General features: G+C 45.7%; 1 protein-coding gene across 2 annotated transcripts in view; it reads left to right on the plus strand.

The window, feature by feature from the left end:
• Positions 1-13,070, plus strand: part of Tbc1d22a (TBC1 domain family member 22A) — a 286,880-nt gene that overhangs the window by 79,867 nt on the left and 193,943 nt on the right. For both annotated transcript variants that reach the window (XM_051189573.1, XM_051189571.1), the window contains 3 exons: positions 584-654; positions 10,650-10,778; positions 12,664-12,726. In XM_051189573.1, coding sequence (XP_051045530.1) covers positions 584-654; positions 10,650-10,778; positions 12,664-12,726 — 263 coding nt within the window. The remainder of the gene's footprint in view (positions 1-583; positions 655-10,649; positions 10,779-12,663; positions 12,727-13,070) is intronic.

A 13,070-nucleotide genomic window follows, 5' to 3' on the forward strand; every position in this document is an offset into this window, starting at 1 on the left:
CCAGGCCTTGTGTTTGTCCACTGTGAAGCTCTCTTGTCCTACATGTATTGTGTGGCTTGCCTTTGTCAGTGCTGTGTAAAGACAAGCTCACCTCCCAGAGACCAGTGCCGAGAAGATGTCTCTGATGGGCATTAAGAAGCATCAAGTGGGATGGAGTGGGAGAGAGAAAGAGAGCCAGCTAAGTTGTCAAATGGAGACTTAGCATTGTGGGTTCAAGGAGACACAGAGATAGTGGGAGGGGAGGGGGCTGCTGCTTCAGGGAGGAAGGGCCTCACCTGTCCCAGGGTGCCATCAGAGGTACCTGGCTGCCTTTGACAGACATGTCCTATCTAAGACTTACAAAACAAAAGCCAGGCTTTGTGTTAACAGAGTGATGACTCATCATCTTTTGTGAATTGACAACAGTTACTCTCTGAAATGCTTTTAATTTAGACTTACTTTGATTCCATTTGTGGGACTTCCTGACCTCCAGAGACACTAATGGGATGTGATAAGATGCTTTAGGACCATTTCTAACCCTGATTTTCTCTGTTCTGTTTTTTTTTTTTTTTTTTTTTTTTTTTTTTCTCTTTTCTTTCTATAGACGAATTACGGAAGCTGAGTTGGTCTGGAATCCCAAAGCCAGTTCGTCCAATGACATGGAAGCTTCTCTCAGTAAGTCTGCCTGTCAGTGCTCAGCCTGGACACTTCCTCCTGCATGTGTAGTGCTCTGGTACCTGGTGGGAGGAGCATGGCTTGTTGGCTATGGCTGCATACTTGTCCATCTTGGCTGCATAATGACACAGGATTTTGCTGTGACCAAGATGGCATTGTCTAGTTTTAGCTTAATTTCAAGGTTGGTTTGGTAAGTCTGGCAGAAAGTAAGGACAAGCAACAGCCCATGGCAGCTGTGTTAGTTCCCTCCAACTTCTACCAGTAAAGATTCTCTGTATGCAGATTCATGACTCAGGAGCTTACAGTACAGAAGACCACACAGCTCAGAGGAAATGTGTATTGGTAATGCTGTTATTGAATAAGAACAAGAGGAAGAGGACAAAGAGGAAGAGGAGGAAGAACAAGAGGAAAAGGGGGAAGAGGGAGAGAGGAAAAAAGAGGAGGAGGAAGAGGGGGAAGAAGGAAGACAGGAAAAGGAAGAGGACAAGGAGGTGGGGCAGGAGGTTTTGGAAAGTAGCTTGCTTGTATGATAGAGAGTGGGGGCCAGTCCTTGAGCCCCAGCACCAGGCTGCCGGTCTAAAAGTCCTTCTAGAAGAGTTCAGCAGTTATTGGTGCATGCCCTCACCTACTTAAGCCTGGCTTAAGATTGGAAGCAAGAATAGTTTATTGACAGCGTTCCTCTCTTTCCCTTTTGTTTTATTTTTGAAGATCAGTAACTGGGAATTCTAGGCCCCTACTCTAAATTGAGTCTGACTTTCAGTGTTTAAAAGACTTGTGCTAATGAGTTGAAATAAATTTTCAGTTCAGTACCTTGTAATCCTAAATGCAGATGCAATTCCAAACAGCAAATATTTATTGATTAAATATCTCTTGCAATTAAGGCTAGACCTGCTGTGATCACTTGTACTCTGTTTTGTGGTTTTCTAGTGTTTATAGCCACATTTTGAAATGTCCTCTAAGAGAGTTACACACTCTTGATTGGTTTGTAGGCAGTTACGATGTAAATGCCTAGAAGCCCCTGTGGCATGGTTCATCAAGCATGGGCTGGTCTAAGTGGAAAGTCTCATGAGAGGCTCTTGCACCTGTGGAACTCATAGCTGCAGTACCCTGAACTACTTAACTGCATAGTGTTTGCCATGTCAATGGGCACAGATCATCAGCAGAACAGCAGGGGTTTGGGTGGGGTGAGTGGTGGGCAGCTCCATCCTGTTTGTGTGGACCTGGGATTGTGTACACAGGAGTACCGGCAGTGTAAACCAAAGAAAAACTGTAGGGGCCTGCCTAGAAACAGTAAAGGCTATAGAGACCCTGTGGTAGCTTGAAAGAAAATAGTCCTCAAAAGCAGTGGCATTATTAGAATGTGTGGCCTTGTTGGGGGAAGTGTGTCAAAGTGAGGGCAGGCTTTGATGTCTCTTTTGCTCTAGTTTTCTTCAGTGTGACTGTTCAGTTGCCTTCCTGTTACCTGAAAGATGTAAGACTCTGAGCTCCCCACCATGATGATAATGTACTGAACATCTGAAACTGTAGTGAGCCTCCTCAACTAAATGTTTCCCTTTTAAGAGTTGCCATGGTCATGGTGTCTCTTCACAACAATACAAATCCTAAGATAGATCTACATGCTGCTAGTTAGCGGTCAGAGGCTCAGACATGCAGCTGTATAAGTCCAGCACAGTTTGGCACAGTGTACCTATGAGATGTTCAGGGCTTGCGTGTCAGCCAAGAGGAGGGGTTGGGATGTTACTATGGGGTGGCCAGTTCCTAGGGTTGGTTTTCTGAGGGGAGGCATTACATCTCCTAGGCATGGCAAGTGTACAAGGAGGGCAGGAGGAATAGGGCAGTTCTCAGGCCAGATTAGTGAGCAAATCTGTGCTTCACCAAGGAGTAGCTCCAGGGGAGTATAACTAGTGAGGATGCCAGGCAAGCATCCTTGGCACAGATGCATGCTCACACAGCATCTCTGGAGGGTGTCAGTGTTACTTGAATGAGAGAGTTGGAGAGGTCATAAGGCAAATGGGTGCAGTAGGGGTTTGGCAGGTCAGTACCACAAACTAGGCAAGTTCTCCCCTTCAGACCTCTGTAGGAAGGCAGGGCAGAGGGCCAGGGATCAGAGGACAGTGCGTATAGTTGACACCAAGGTAACATGGCCCTCATCCTAAGGGATTTATTTGAGCTAGGGGTATGCAGCTGTTTCTGGAAGGAGAACAACTGTAGTTGTATTTTTTTTTTTTTCTCTTTGCTCTTTACTCTTTGGGAGAACCTGCCATCCAGCTCCCAAATAATCACATGGGGATTTACTCTTTCTTATGAATGCCTGGCCTTAGCTTGGCTTGTTTCTTTCTAGCCAGCTTTTCTTAAATTACACTGTCTACCATTTTCCTCTGGGCTTTTTACCTTTCTCTATTCTATATACCTTTCTTTCTTCTTCAGTGGCTTGCTGTGTAGCTGGCCCCTGGTGTCCTCTCTCCTTCTCCTTTTTGCCCCTCCTTCTCATTCTTTCCTTCCATTTATTCTCTCTACCTGGCAGCCCCACCTATCCTTCTCCTGCCTAGCCATTGGCCATTCAGCTCTTTATTAGACCAATCAAGTGTTTTGGGCATGCAAAGTAACATAGCTTCACAGAGTTTAACAAATGTAACATAAAAGAATGTAACATATCTTTGCATTACTAAACAAATATTCCATGGCATAAATGAATGTAACTTCAATTAATATTCCACAACAAATAACCTGGAAAATCATTGGTCAGTATATCTAGTTATTTGCTGGAGACTGACTGAACTCTGTCTCAGGTACTGTGTTTGGTGCTGGAAAAGGACAGGGTGTGCCTGAGACTAAGTCCCAGCCCTCCTAGGTTTTGCACAACACAGAGAGAATGCTCACTCTTCTGTTACTACACAACATAGGCCTGGGGCTTACGACACAGAAAAGGAGCCATTTCCCCAGGACCCTGTCCCTGTGCTTCAGTTGCTCCTTTATTGAATGCTTGGTGAGTACAGAACAAGGTATACTAAGCTTTCTTTGAAGCTTGAGTTGTGTTCTCCCAGAGTATGAGCAGGTGACTTGTCACCAAGTAGTTCTGATCCTTGTCTGGCAATGGTGAGGTACCCTTTAGGGCATCAGGAAAGGAGGGGTTCAAGTTGAGGCAGGGTCAGTTGGGAAGGGCTGGGAAGAAGTCAGTGGCCAAGGCTACACGTGTATGGATGGACTGTGGTCACTAGAGCAGGCAGAGACTGGCTCTTCTTTAGGGCATAGGCAAGGTGTCTTAGTTTGGGTTCCTATTGCTGTGATGAGACACCATGGCCATTGTAATTCTTATAAAGGAAAAGATTTAATTGGAGTGGCCTACAGTTTCAGAGGTTTAGTCTATTATCATCACAGTGGAACATGATAGTGCAGGTAGACATGGTGTTGGAGAAAGAGCTAAGAATTGCATATCCACAGCAGAAGCTGCATAGCTTGAGCATAGGAGATCTCAAAGCCCACTCCCACAGTGACACACTTTCTAAGGCCATACCTACTCCAACAAGGCCACACCTCTTATTGTGCCACTCCCTATGTACCAAGCATTCAAATACATGAGACTATGGGGGCCATATGTACTCAAACCACACCACAGAGGTAATGACTTTTCCGAGCACCTGGCTCTGTGATGCTGTTCCTATGTTACCTACTGCCTGCTGGAGCAGGACCTGCATGGGAGAGAAAGCCACTTAGCTTGAATGCTGGGCTGATATGGAGTACCCAGGTAGGAGTTGGTTCTTTCTCAGCTGGTACTAGCTGGACCCCAGAACTTGCATGAGAATGACTTCCATGTTTGGTGGCTACTAGCAGATGTTGCCAGCCTCAGCATGTGTCTTAGTTTGGGTTACTATGCTGTGATGAAACATGACCAAAAGCAAGTTAGGGCAGAAAAGGTTTATTTGGCTTATGTTTCCACAATATAGTCCATCACTGAAGGAAATCAAGACAGGAATTAAAAAGAGTGAGGACAGGGAGAAAAGCTGATGCAGAGGCCATGGAGGGGTGCTGCTTACTGGCTTGCTTAGCCTGCTTTCTTGTAGAATCCAATGCCACCAGCACAGAGCTAGCTATACCCACAATGGGCTGGGCTATCTCTTATCAATCACTAAGAAAGTGCTCTACAGGCTTGCCTACAGCACCTTGTAGACACATTTTCTTAACTGTGGCTCCCTCTTCTCAGATGACTCTAACCTGTGACAAGGTGACATAAAATTAGTCAGCACAGCATGTTTTCTGTAATAAAGTCTGAAGAGCATGTCTGTCAGTCACAGGGTGTTTGAGGGGATGGTGGGGACAGAGAAGACTCTTCTCTTGTCCAACTCACCTTTTACACAGTCTTTGAATAGCTCTGATTAACATGACTTCCTTTGTGACTGCCCTGGAAGCTGTCACAGGTCCTGGTTACTGGGATCTGAACAAACAGTCTAGGTTGGACAGAGGTTTTATCTATGAGTCAAAGTGTCCCTGGAGCACCTGACCATAGACAGCAAGAGCAAGGAGTATAGACTCCTGAACTTCGGTCTCTTTCCATCTTGTTGCATTTTACTGTCACCCAGGGAGTTGGGCAGTGCTCATACCTGGGCTTGGTAGTGCACCCAGGTTAAATCCCAATGTTCTAGGGCTCAAAGCAGCGTGTAAGACAGGACCAGCATGCTCGTGAACCGGTTGGGAAGTTGGTCTATGAAAACTGCCCCAGTAAAAGTAATTGCTCACTGGATCTGAGACACTTGGACTAGGAGATTGGTTTTGGTGGTGGTGGGTGAGTGGGGACTAAATTATGAACCTAGTTCTAGGTCTGGCCCACTACTGACTTTCCTCCAGCATGCATATGGTTTGCCATTAGCAGAAATCTAGTGTTAGCGGACAAGTGTCAGTTTAATTAATGAGAGGAAATTCTGCTTTAGAGGAGAAATCTGGGTACGTGGCTCTTGTTCTGAAGAAGCAGCAAGAGTGCTGAGCCACAGCACCCCATTAAACAACTGTGATAATATTTAACTTTTAAATTGCATGCAAGCAGCATAGGACCTTTTTCAAAATTAGTCCTGAAGAGAATCATATTTTTGGCTCTTTTTTTTTTTTTTAAGTAACTACTTCAGAAAGTGAACAAAAACTAATTAAACATTGAACATTTATGCTAGTGAGTATATTGGCTAAAAATGACAGTGAGACCTCAGAATCAACACATCTTCTTTCAGTGTGTTGCGGTTGGTTTGCATATGAACACAGTGGGAGGGAACACATTGATTTTTGTGTCACCAGGACAGTTTGGATTTAAGTATCTGCATGCATTGTTTTACATTTATGATTAGTGTTTTTATAGCATGCTAATACAGCAATTAAGTCTTCTGTAGTTCTGTCATTTAAAATTCATTGCATACTTGAATGTATTTCATTTGCATAATTTCTAGTCTTGCTTAATTATCAAGAGGCCTCCACTTGCACATGTATTTTTCCTGTAGGAAGGGAATGGCAGGAGAATGGGTGGCCCTTTTATGATGGCATTCTTGTCTTTTAGAATTTTTGTTTCATTAAGTTAAGTTTATATTCCAAGAGCAGGAAGCTCATTCTTTTCCCTAAGGATGCTAGCACCATTTGTGTGTGGCTCTCTACACTGTCTCTGATGACCACCATGGTGACTCCAGAACTGTCCAGAACTGCAGACTGGGCCTGGGCTGTTGAATGCAGCACCAAGCCTTTCATCTGCCAGGCTGTTTTGGCTTTGCCCAGCCTGGACTTACTTCCTGCACACCTCCAGGCTCTAGTTTTCCATCGTCTACTGTCACAATCAAACCAGGCCGGGAAACTGTGATAACGTAGTCTCTCCCTGAAACTCTAATACAGTGTCATCCTTCTTTGGGTTGAATCATACTGACATCATCCATCCATCCAACAAGTGTTTGCTGAATGTCTGTTATAGGGGAACAATGTTTTAAGCTCTTGGGGGATATTTGTGAGCCGAAAGGGAGTGATGGAAAGAGATGAAAGTACATTGGGTAGGGGGGAGTTGATAGAGGTGATTGATGGGTGTTGGGCAGGATAAGAAGGAGGTCAGGGTGCTGCTTATGTGGTCTTCATGGGCTTCACTGAGAGGTGATGTTTGAGTTGGGACTTGAGTTGAGGGAGTGCCGTGCAGATGTTTGGTCCTGACTGTTTCAGTGCCGCGTTGGGTACAGTGTAGGTAATATACATACATACATAATACATACATACATACATACATACATACATACATACATACATACATATTTATAGTCAGTCCCTTTGGTCCCCAGAATGGGTTGGCATGATGATGAAGAGGCATGACTGATGAGTAGCAGCAGCAATACCCTGGGACCTGAGACAGGAGACCTGAGAGGGAGAATGGAGATTGTAGAGGGGTGTGGGATGGTAAAAGGGTTGCCACTAGCCACAGGCATCTGAATGGCTGTTATCAGACCTGATCCCAAGGTGCTAACTGGGTCAGTGTCATAGACCCACTTTACTGTGCGGCCCTCTTTTCTGCACCAAAGCAGCCAAGGAGTTGGAGTGTACTGCATATAGCCATGTCCCTTCAAGCTTTATTCACAGAAACTAGCAAGTTAAGAGTTGCCTGGCCTGTGATTGGAGCCAGTGGGTCCCACAAGAGGGAATAGTGAGTTCAGAGGGAGACCCTGAGGCAGGAAGGTGTGATGTATGAGGCATGTCTAGTTGCTTAGAAGGTAGAGAATCTATCACATAGAGAGGCTGGAGCATGTGTGCTCTGGCCAGGGAGGAAATGAGGCCAGGCGGGGCCTAGGCAGCCTGGGATTATATCCTGAGTAGGACAAGAGGCCATTGGGAATTCGAGGATCTGTTTTGGCAAAGGGGTCTCTTCTAGGTCTCTAAAGCCTTTGTGCAGAGGTAAGTATTACCAGGGGAGAGAGTGGAGGAAGGTGGGCCATGTATCTCACATGGCCAGCTCTCTGCATTCTGCTTCTCCCCAGAGTCACCTTTCTTGTTGACAGAGGATACAAGTGTAACTGTGTGTGTGTGACAAGGCCTCAGTGTGGACTATCCCTACACTTTTTGTGAGTTGGGGTCAGTTGGCCTCCCTGACAGGTGATGTGCTGGGGAGGCCTTGACAGGAGTCTGACCTCACATCCTAGTGACTCTAATCATATCACTAAGGTTTGTTAAGTCTGTCTCCCTATCTGAAAGCAGGAACACTAACTACCTCTAAATGGTTAGGACTAAAGGAACAACAGTTGCTTTGTGCCTGCTAGGGACTGCACCTTCCTTGGAGACCCTGTGGATGGGCAGTTATCAGACAAAAGAACAAGATGTGTCTTAGGAAATAGTTGTTCTCTAAGTGTATATGAATTGGAACTGAGATAGTTACAAGGAGAAAGGAGGTATGGACAAAGCCCCCTGCCTGGGTGGGTTGTGTCTGGGGGCAGCTTTTAACTGGATGAAGGAATATGTCAGTACCTTCACCCTTGTAGTTTTGTGCCTTCAGCTCAGGGGCAGGGTTTTGTCTCTAGTGTCCCTAGCAGTAAGAGCGCTATTGGGATGTTCACAGGTGTTGAAAGTGGCTCTGATTACCAGGTGGATGACATTCGGGCTGGATCTGGTCCTGTTGGGAATGCACCTATTGTGTGAGGCAGAATGTTCAATGGGGTATTAGCAGTCTTTTCTGCAGGGAAGAGAGGAGAAGCCAGCATAGTAGTTGCTTGTTGTACTTTTTTATCGGCAAAGTGCTATGCCTCGAGTGTGAGCCTTTCCTGTGAAAGCTATCAAGTGAGCATTTTCCAGTTTGTTCACCTGTGAGTTGTGTTTGACCTGTGTGTAACAGGGCTGCTGGGATGTGTCAGTGGTCACCTCCTGTGGGCTCCTTGGGAATAAGTACTGGCATCTGGGGTGTTTACAGCTCACATGTAGGAGGAGTTCATGCAGGAAATAATGAGATGTCGTGCATGTTTCTACTTGATGATTGGAAATAGAGTCTATGTTAGAAATGGGACGGGTTATGTAAATATGTGTAGACACATGTCGTGGCTGTGCTGCTTTAAGGATCATGTCTCAGCAGGGGCTGGCAGGCATTCTTGTAAGGCTCTGTAGTATGTCAACCCATGGATCACATGCAACTGTGTAGTTCTGTGGACACTGTGAAGGAGCAGCCACACACTCTTTAACAAGCAGGCACAGTGTGTCCCAATGAGATGTCATTTACAGAAGCAGGTGTGTGTTCAGTTGGTGGCTCCTGTTGTTAAACAGTAGTTAGTCACAGTGGAGATATGGTTGTGACTTTATTTTTTATTCTTTTGTTTTAGGTTTTTAGAGACAGGGTCTTACTCTGTAGCTCTGCTCTCTGTAGATCAGGTTGCCCTTGAACAGAGATCCACCTGTCTCTGCCTTCCATGTGCTGGGATTAAAGGCATATGCAATTATGCCTGGCTATGATTTTAAAATGCAACATGTAAGCCTGAATGTAAAAGTACCAATTGTACATCAGTAACTGGGGCTTTCTCCAAGTGAGAGACTGCTCTTCATCACAGGACAGCCTTACTAGGACACAGCAGCACTCTACAGGCAGGGACAAGGATGCTTCACACAGGCCTCACCTGCACACTTGGAAGGAGACAGTGACTTTGCTGGAAGTGGACTGCATCTGTGCTTGCTCCTTGACCCTTAGCATTGCTCCTTGCTGTGTCACCCATAGCCACCTGGGAAATACAGATTCTGATCGTGTTCTGGTTCTGATGGATGGCTGCAAAGATGTTGGAATGACCAGTGTGAGAACTTTGGTTGGAGCAAGCATGTGGTGGCAAGGCCAGAGAACAACTGGTATCTCATCATTGTGGTCTTGGAGTGACTGCTGCTGCCCCTGCTCAGATTGCATATATTCACCTTGATTCACAGAAGCAGTCAAAACAAACAAACAAACAGACAAAAAAAGCTCTGGGCTTTGGATCATCTCTTGACCTCTTAGTCAGAAGTCAGTGCTGGCTGGAGTGTGAAATGGTGTCACCTCCTTGGAAATGATTTGACAGTTTCTTAGAAACTTCTGTTTACATTCTGATGCAGCACCTCTGCCCTTTGCTATTCATCCCTGAGAAGTCAGAGATGCATGCTTCCAAAGTCTGCACAAATACCCATTGAGCTTTGTTCATCATAAGTAGCTTACCAGAGGTGTGTTGCCTAACACATCTCATGCAGATTCATATCCAAACGCGGCTGATCTCTGAAGAGTGTGCGCAAGACCCTCGGTTCTAAGTGAGTCTTTTTGGAGAGTCTTAAACAAACCCAGTTAGCTCTAGTGAGAAACTAGCACTTCCAGGGGCCAGGTGGGGTGGCAGGAATGTGTCTCCTGTCTTTCTGGGAACAATAGTCAACTGCCTGAAGCTCTCCTAGAGACCACAGGTCTGTGCTTAAAATTGACAGTTTCAAAGTTATACCTTATGAATCATAAGATTAATTTAAAATCTAGAATAAGGAAACACATAAGAAAGCCATATAAAATTCCAAGCTCTTTGTGGCTGCTGGAGCCATCTGCTCCTTTCTGGACATGTGTCCATTTTATGTGTTGCATAGTGTCCGAAGCCCCAGGGGCTATGGAGAGTAGATGCACATTTACCTACAGGACAGCTTTGACCACATAAATGTAATATGTGTGTATGTGTGCATGGTGTGAGTGTGAGACCAGACAGGCTCCCAGTTCTTTGTGGATAAGGGTTTTAGCATCTCCACACCATATGCTAGGAAAGCATCAGATTTAGGTGGCATTAGGTGACTTTTGTTGGATACAAGTGATGACTTAGACCTGGTTGGTGACACTGGTGGGGGGGGGTGTGGTGATGTGTGTTGTCCTGTTGCTTTGTTCTGTGTGGGCTGCTTTTTCACAGTGTCCCTCTTTCTGTGTTAGGTCAACCTCCATAGACCTGGGTCATTCTGAAAGTGACCACTGTTCTTCATGCTCATGGTGCTCATGGTTGCCTGTGTTTCTTTTGCTCCTCCAGGGTTACCTTCCTGCCAATGTTGACCGGAGACCAGCCACATTGCAGAGAAAGCAGAAGGAATACTTTGCTTTCATTGAGCATTATTACAACTCAAGGAATGACGAAGCTCACCAGGATACATATCGCCAGGTGTGTTTGGGGTCTTTCTCTTTTCCATTTATCACTCAATACTGGGATTTGAAGCGGGTTTGTAGGAAATCTGTTTCACCTATCAGGAGTCCGATAGTCTTGCAGATTTATATTTTCTAACAATAAACATTTGAAAGCAATTAATGGCAATTTGCTACTAGCGGGAACGTGTAGCTTGTTTGAGTTCCTTCTCAGAGGTAAAGCATGAGGCTTGAGTTAGGTTACAAAATAGATGCTGAGATCTATTAGTGATGACCTGCATCTACCTTGGGTGATGGTTGGCATGTGGCACCGTGGCCTGTGCCTGGCATTCTATAACCTACTTCTGGGGTTGGCACCTTGGCCTGGGCCTGGCACTCTTCTAGTCTGTTTCTGGAGGGTGGCACTTTGGCCTGTGCCTGGCATTCTATACCATGTTTCTGGAGGGTGTTATCTTAGCTTGTGGCTGCTACTCTATAGTCTGCTTCTGTAGGACAGTACCTTGGCCTGTGCTCCAAACTACTACCTTCCTGAATTTGATTTACTGCCCCCCTGAAGGTTTATGTCCAGGCCACATGGAGCTAGTTAGAGATAACATTTGCATGGTTTGACTTTCTTGCTATAGGTTAGTCCTGCTAATTCTTGTAGTCTTTTTCCTATTTCCCTAGGCCTGTGATTGATGAGGCAGGCCAGGGATATGATGTATGTGCTGTCCTGTGTGCATAAGAAATACATTGCCTGTGGCTATTATGTAAGTTGGTCTTGCTGGTAGTAGACACAGAGGCAGGTCAGGCCTGCTTTTCATCTTCCATGAGCCCAGCATACAGTGCATCTCTCCACAGGACTCTCAAGGAATCAGTTTACTGAGAGTGGCTTTTCAAGGTGCCCTTCTAGAGGACCTTGGCACTCTTGTCCCTTACCCATGCTTGTGCTCCTCCTGAATATTTTGACCTGGCTTGACTTTGCTGGTCTGTGTAGGTGTCTCTCAGCAGGCTGCTCATGGACTTTTCTTCTGGTGTGTTCTGTGTATATTTGATTTGCAAGTTTATCTCACCTTGTTCCCTTGTGCTGAGGACTCAGACTCTGACTGTCACCAGGAATCCTTTGAAGAACACAGAGAGCAGGCCTTTTGTGGGTGAAGAGGCTGAACCTAATGGCTTACTCTTGGCCATAAGCCAACTAGTAACAGAGTGAAGTGGTGACCCCATTTGCTAGATGTTAGCTGCTTCTTTGCACATGGACAAGGATGGAGATAAACTGTTGAGTCCCTGTGGGTTCAAATGTGCGTGTCTCCTCTCAGTTGTGCAGGCTGTTGCTCTGGAGCCCCAGATTGAGGTGTGCACCCCTGGGATGTGGAGCCAGCCTGTGGTGCCAGCTGTGTTCAGAATGCTCCTGTTGGGTCACCTCTTGAACCCCACCCATAGGAGGTCTCTACTGTAGTGCTGGCTAACATTGTCAAGACTCTCATGTTATGTGATGCTCAGGCAGGAATCTGCTGACACCAGCAGAGACTTTCAAATACTTCCTTTAATGTGTCTAGATTTCTCATGGACAGTGTGAAATAGAGGAAAATATGACCTATGTTCCAGATGGCCTTGTCACAGCTGAAACCTTAGGCATTGTCAGTGTCCTTGAATCATCATGCTCTATGTGGGGCTGAAAATCCATGTTCATTGATTGCATTGGTTCATGTTACAAAAGAGCTGAGGGCCCACTCTATTCCTAACCATGAAGCAAGCACTGCTGGACTGCCAAGGGTCAGGCATGCCTGTCACCTGAGCCTTGCTCAGCTGGTGTGTGCTTCTGGGTACCTCCTATGGAGGAGCCTAGTGACATCCCTCAGAGCATGTGTAGTCAAGGACTGGTCACATCCTACAAGGTAAACATGTCTCTCCTGTGTCTGCAGATCCACATTGACATCCCTCGGATGAGCCCCGAAGCACTGATTCTTCAGCCCAAGGTGACGGAGGTAAGAGGAATGTTGACCGGGAAGTCTTTGCTGATGTCTGACTCTGTGTGTGGTTGCTGCTCACTGCAGGGGCCTGATCTGGGAGCCCCTGAAGTCCATAGTTACTGCACATGGGAATCACTGATGGTTCTCAAAACGTTTTTCTTGTGTAATATTGATACATTCAAAAAAGTACATGTAATATGTGTATGAGTATTTGCAATAGAAACTTATGTCCTTGAATTTAGGAGTTAGAACTCCTCCAGTGCTGACTAGCTGCCTTTGTGAGCTTGAAGCTGGTAGCATAGAAGCTGTTTCTCCATGCTTATGGTTCTGCTACCCCAGCTCCATCTTTGCCTTTACCC

Source organism: Phodopus roborovskii, unplaced genomic scaffold (assembly GCF_943737965.1).
Source record: "Phodopus roborovskii unplaced genomic scaffold, PHOROB, whole genome shotgun sequence".
In the NCBI taxonomy this organism is placed as follows: Eukaryota; Metazoa; Chordata; class Mammalia; order Rodentia; family Cricetidae; genus Phodopus; species Phodopus roborovskii.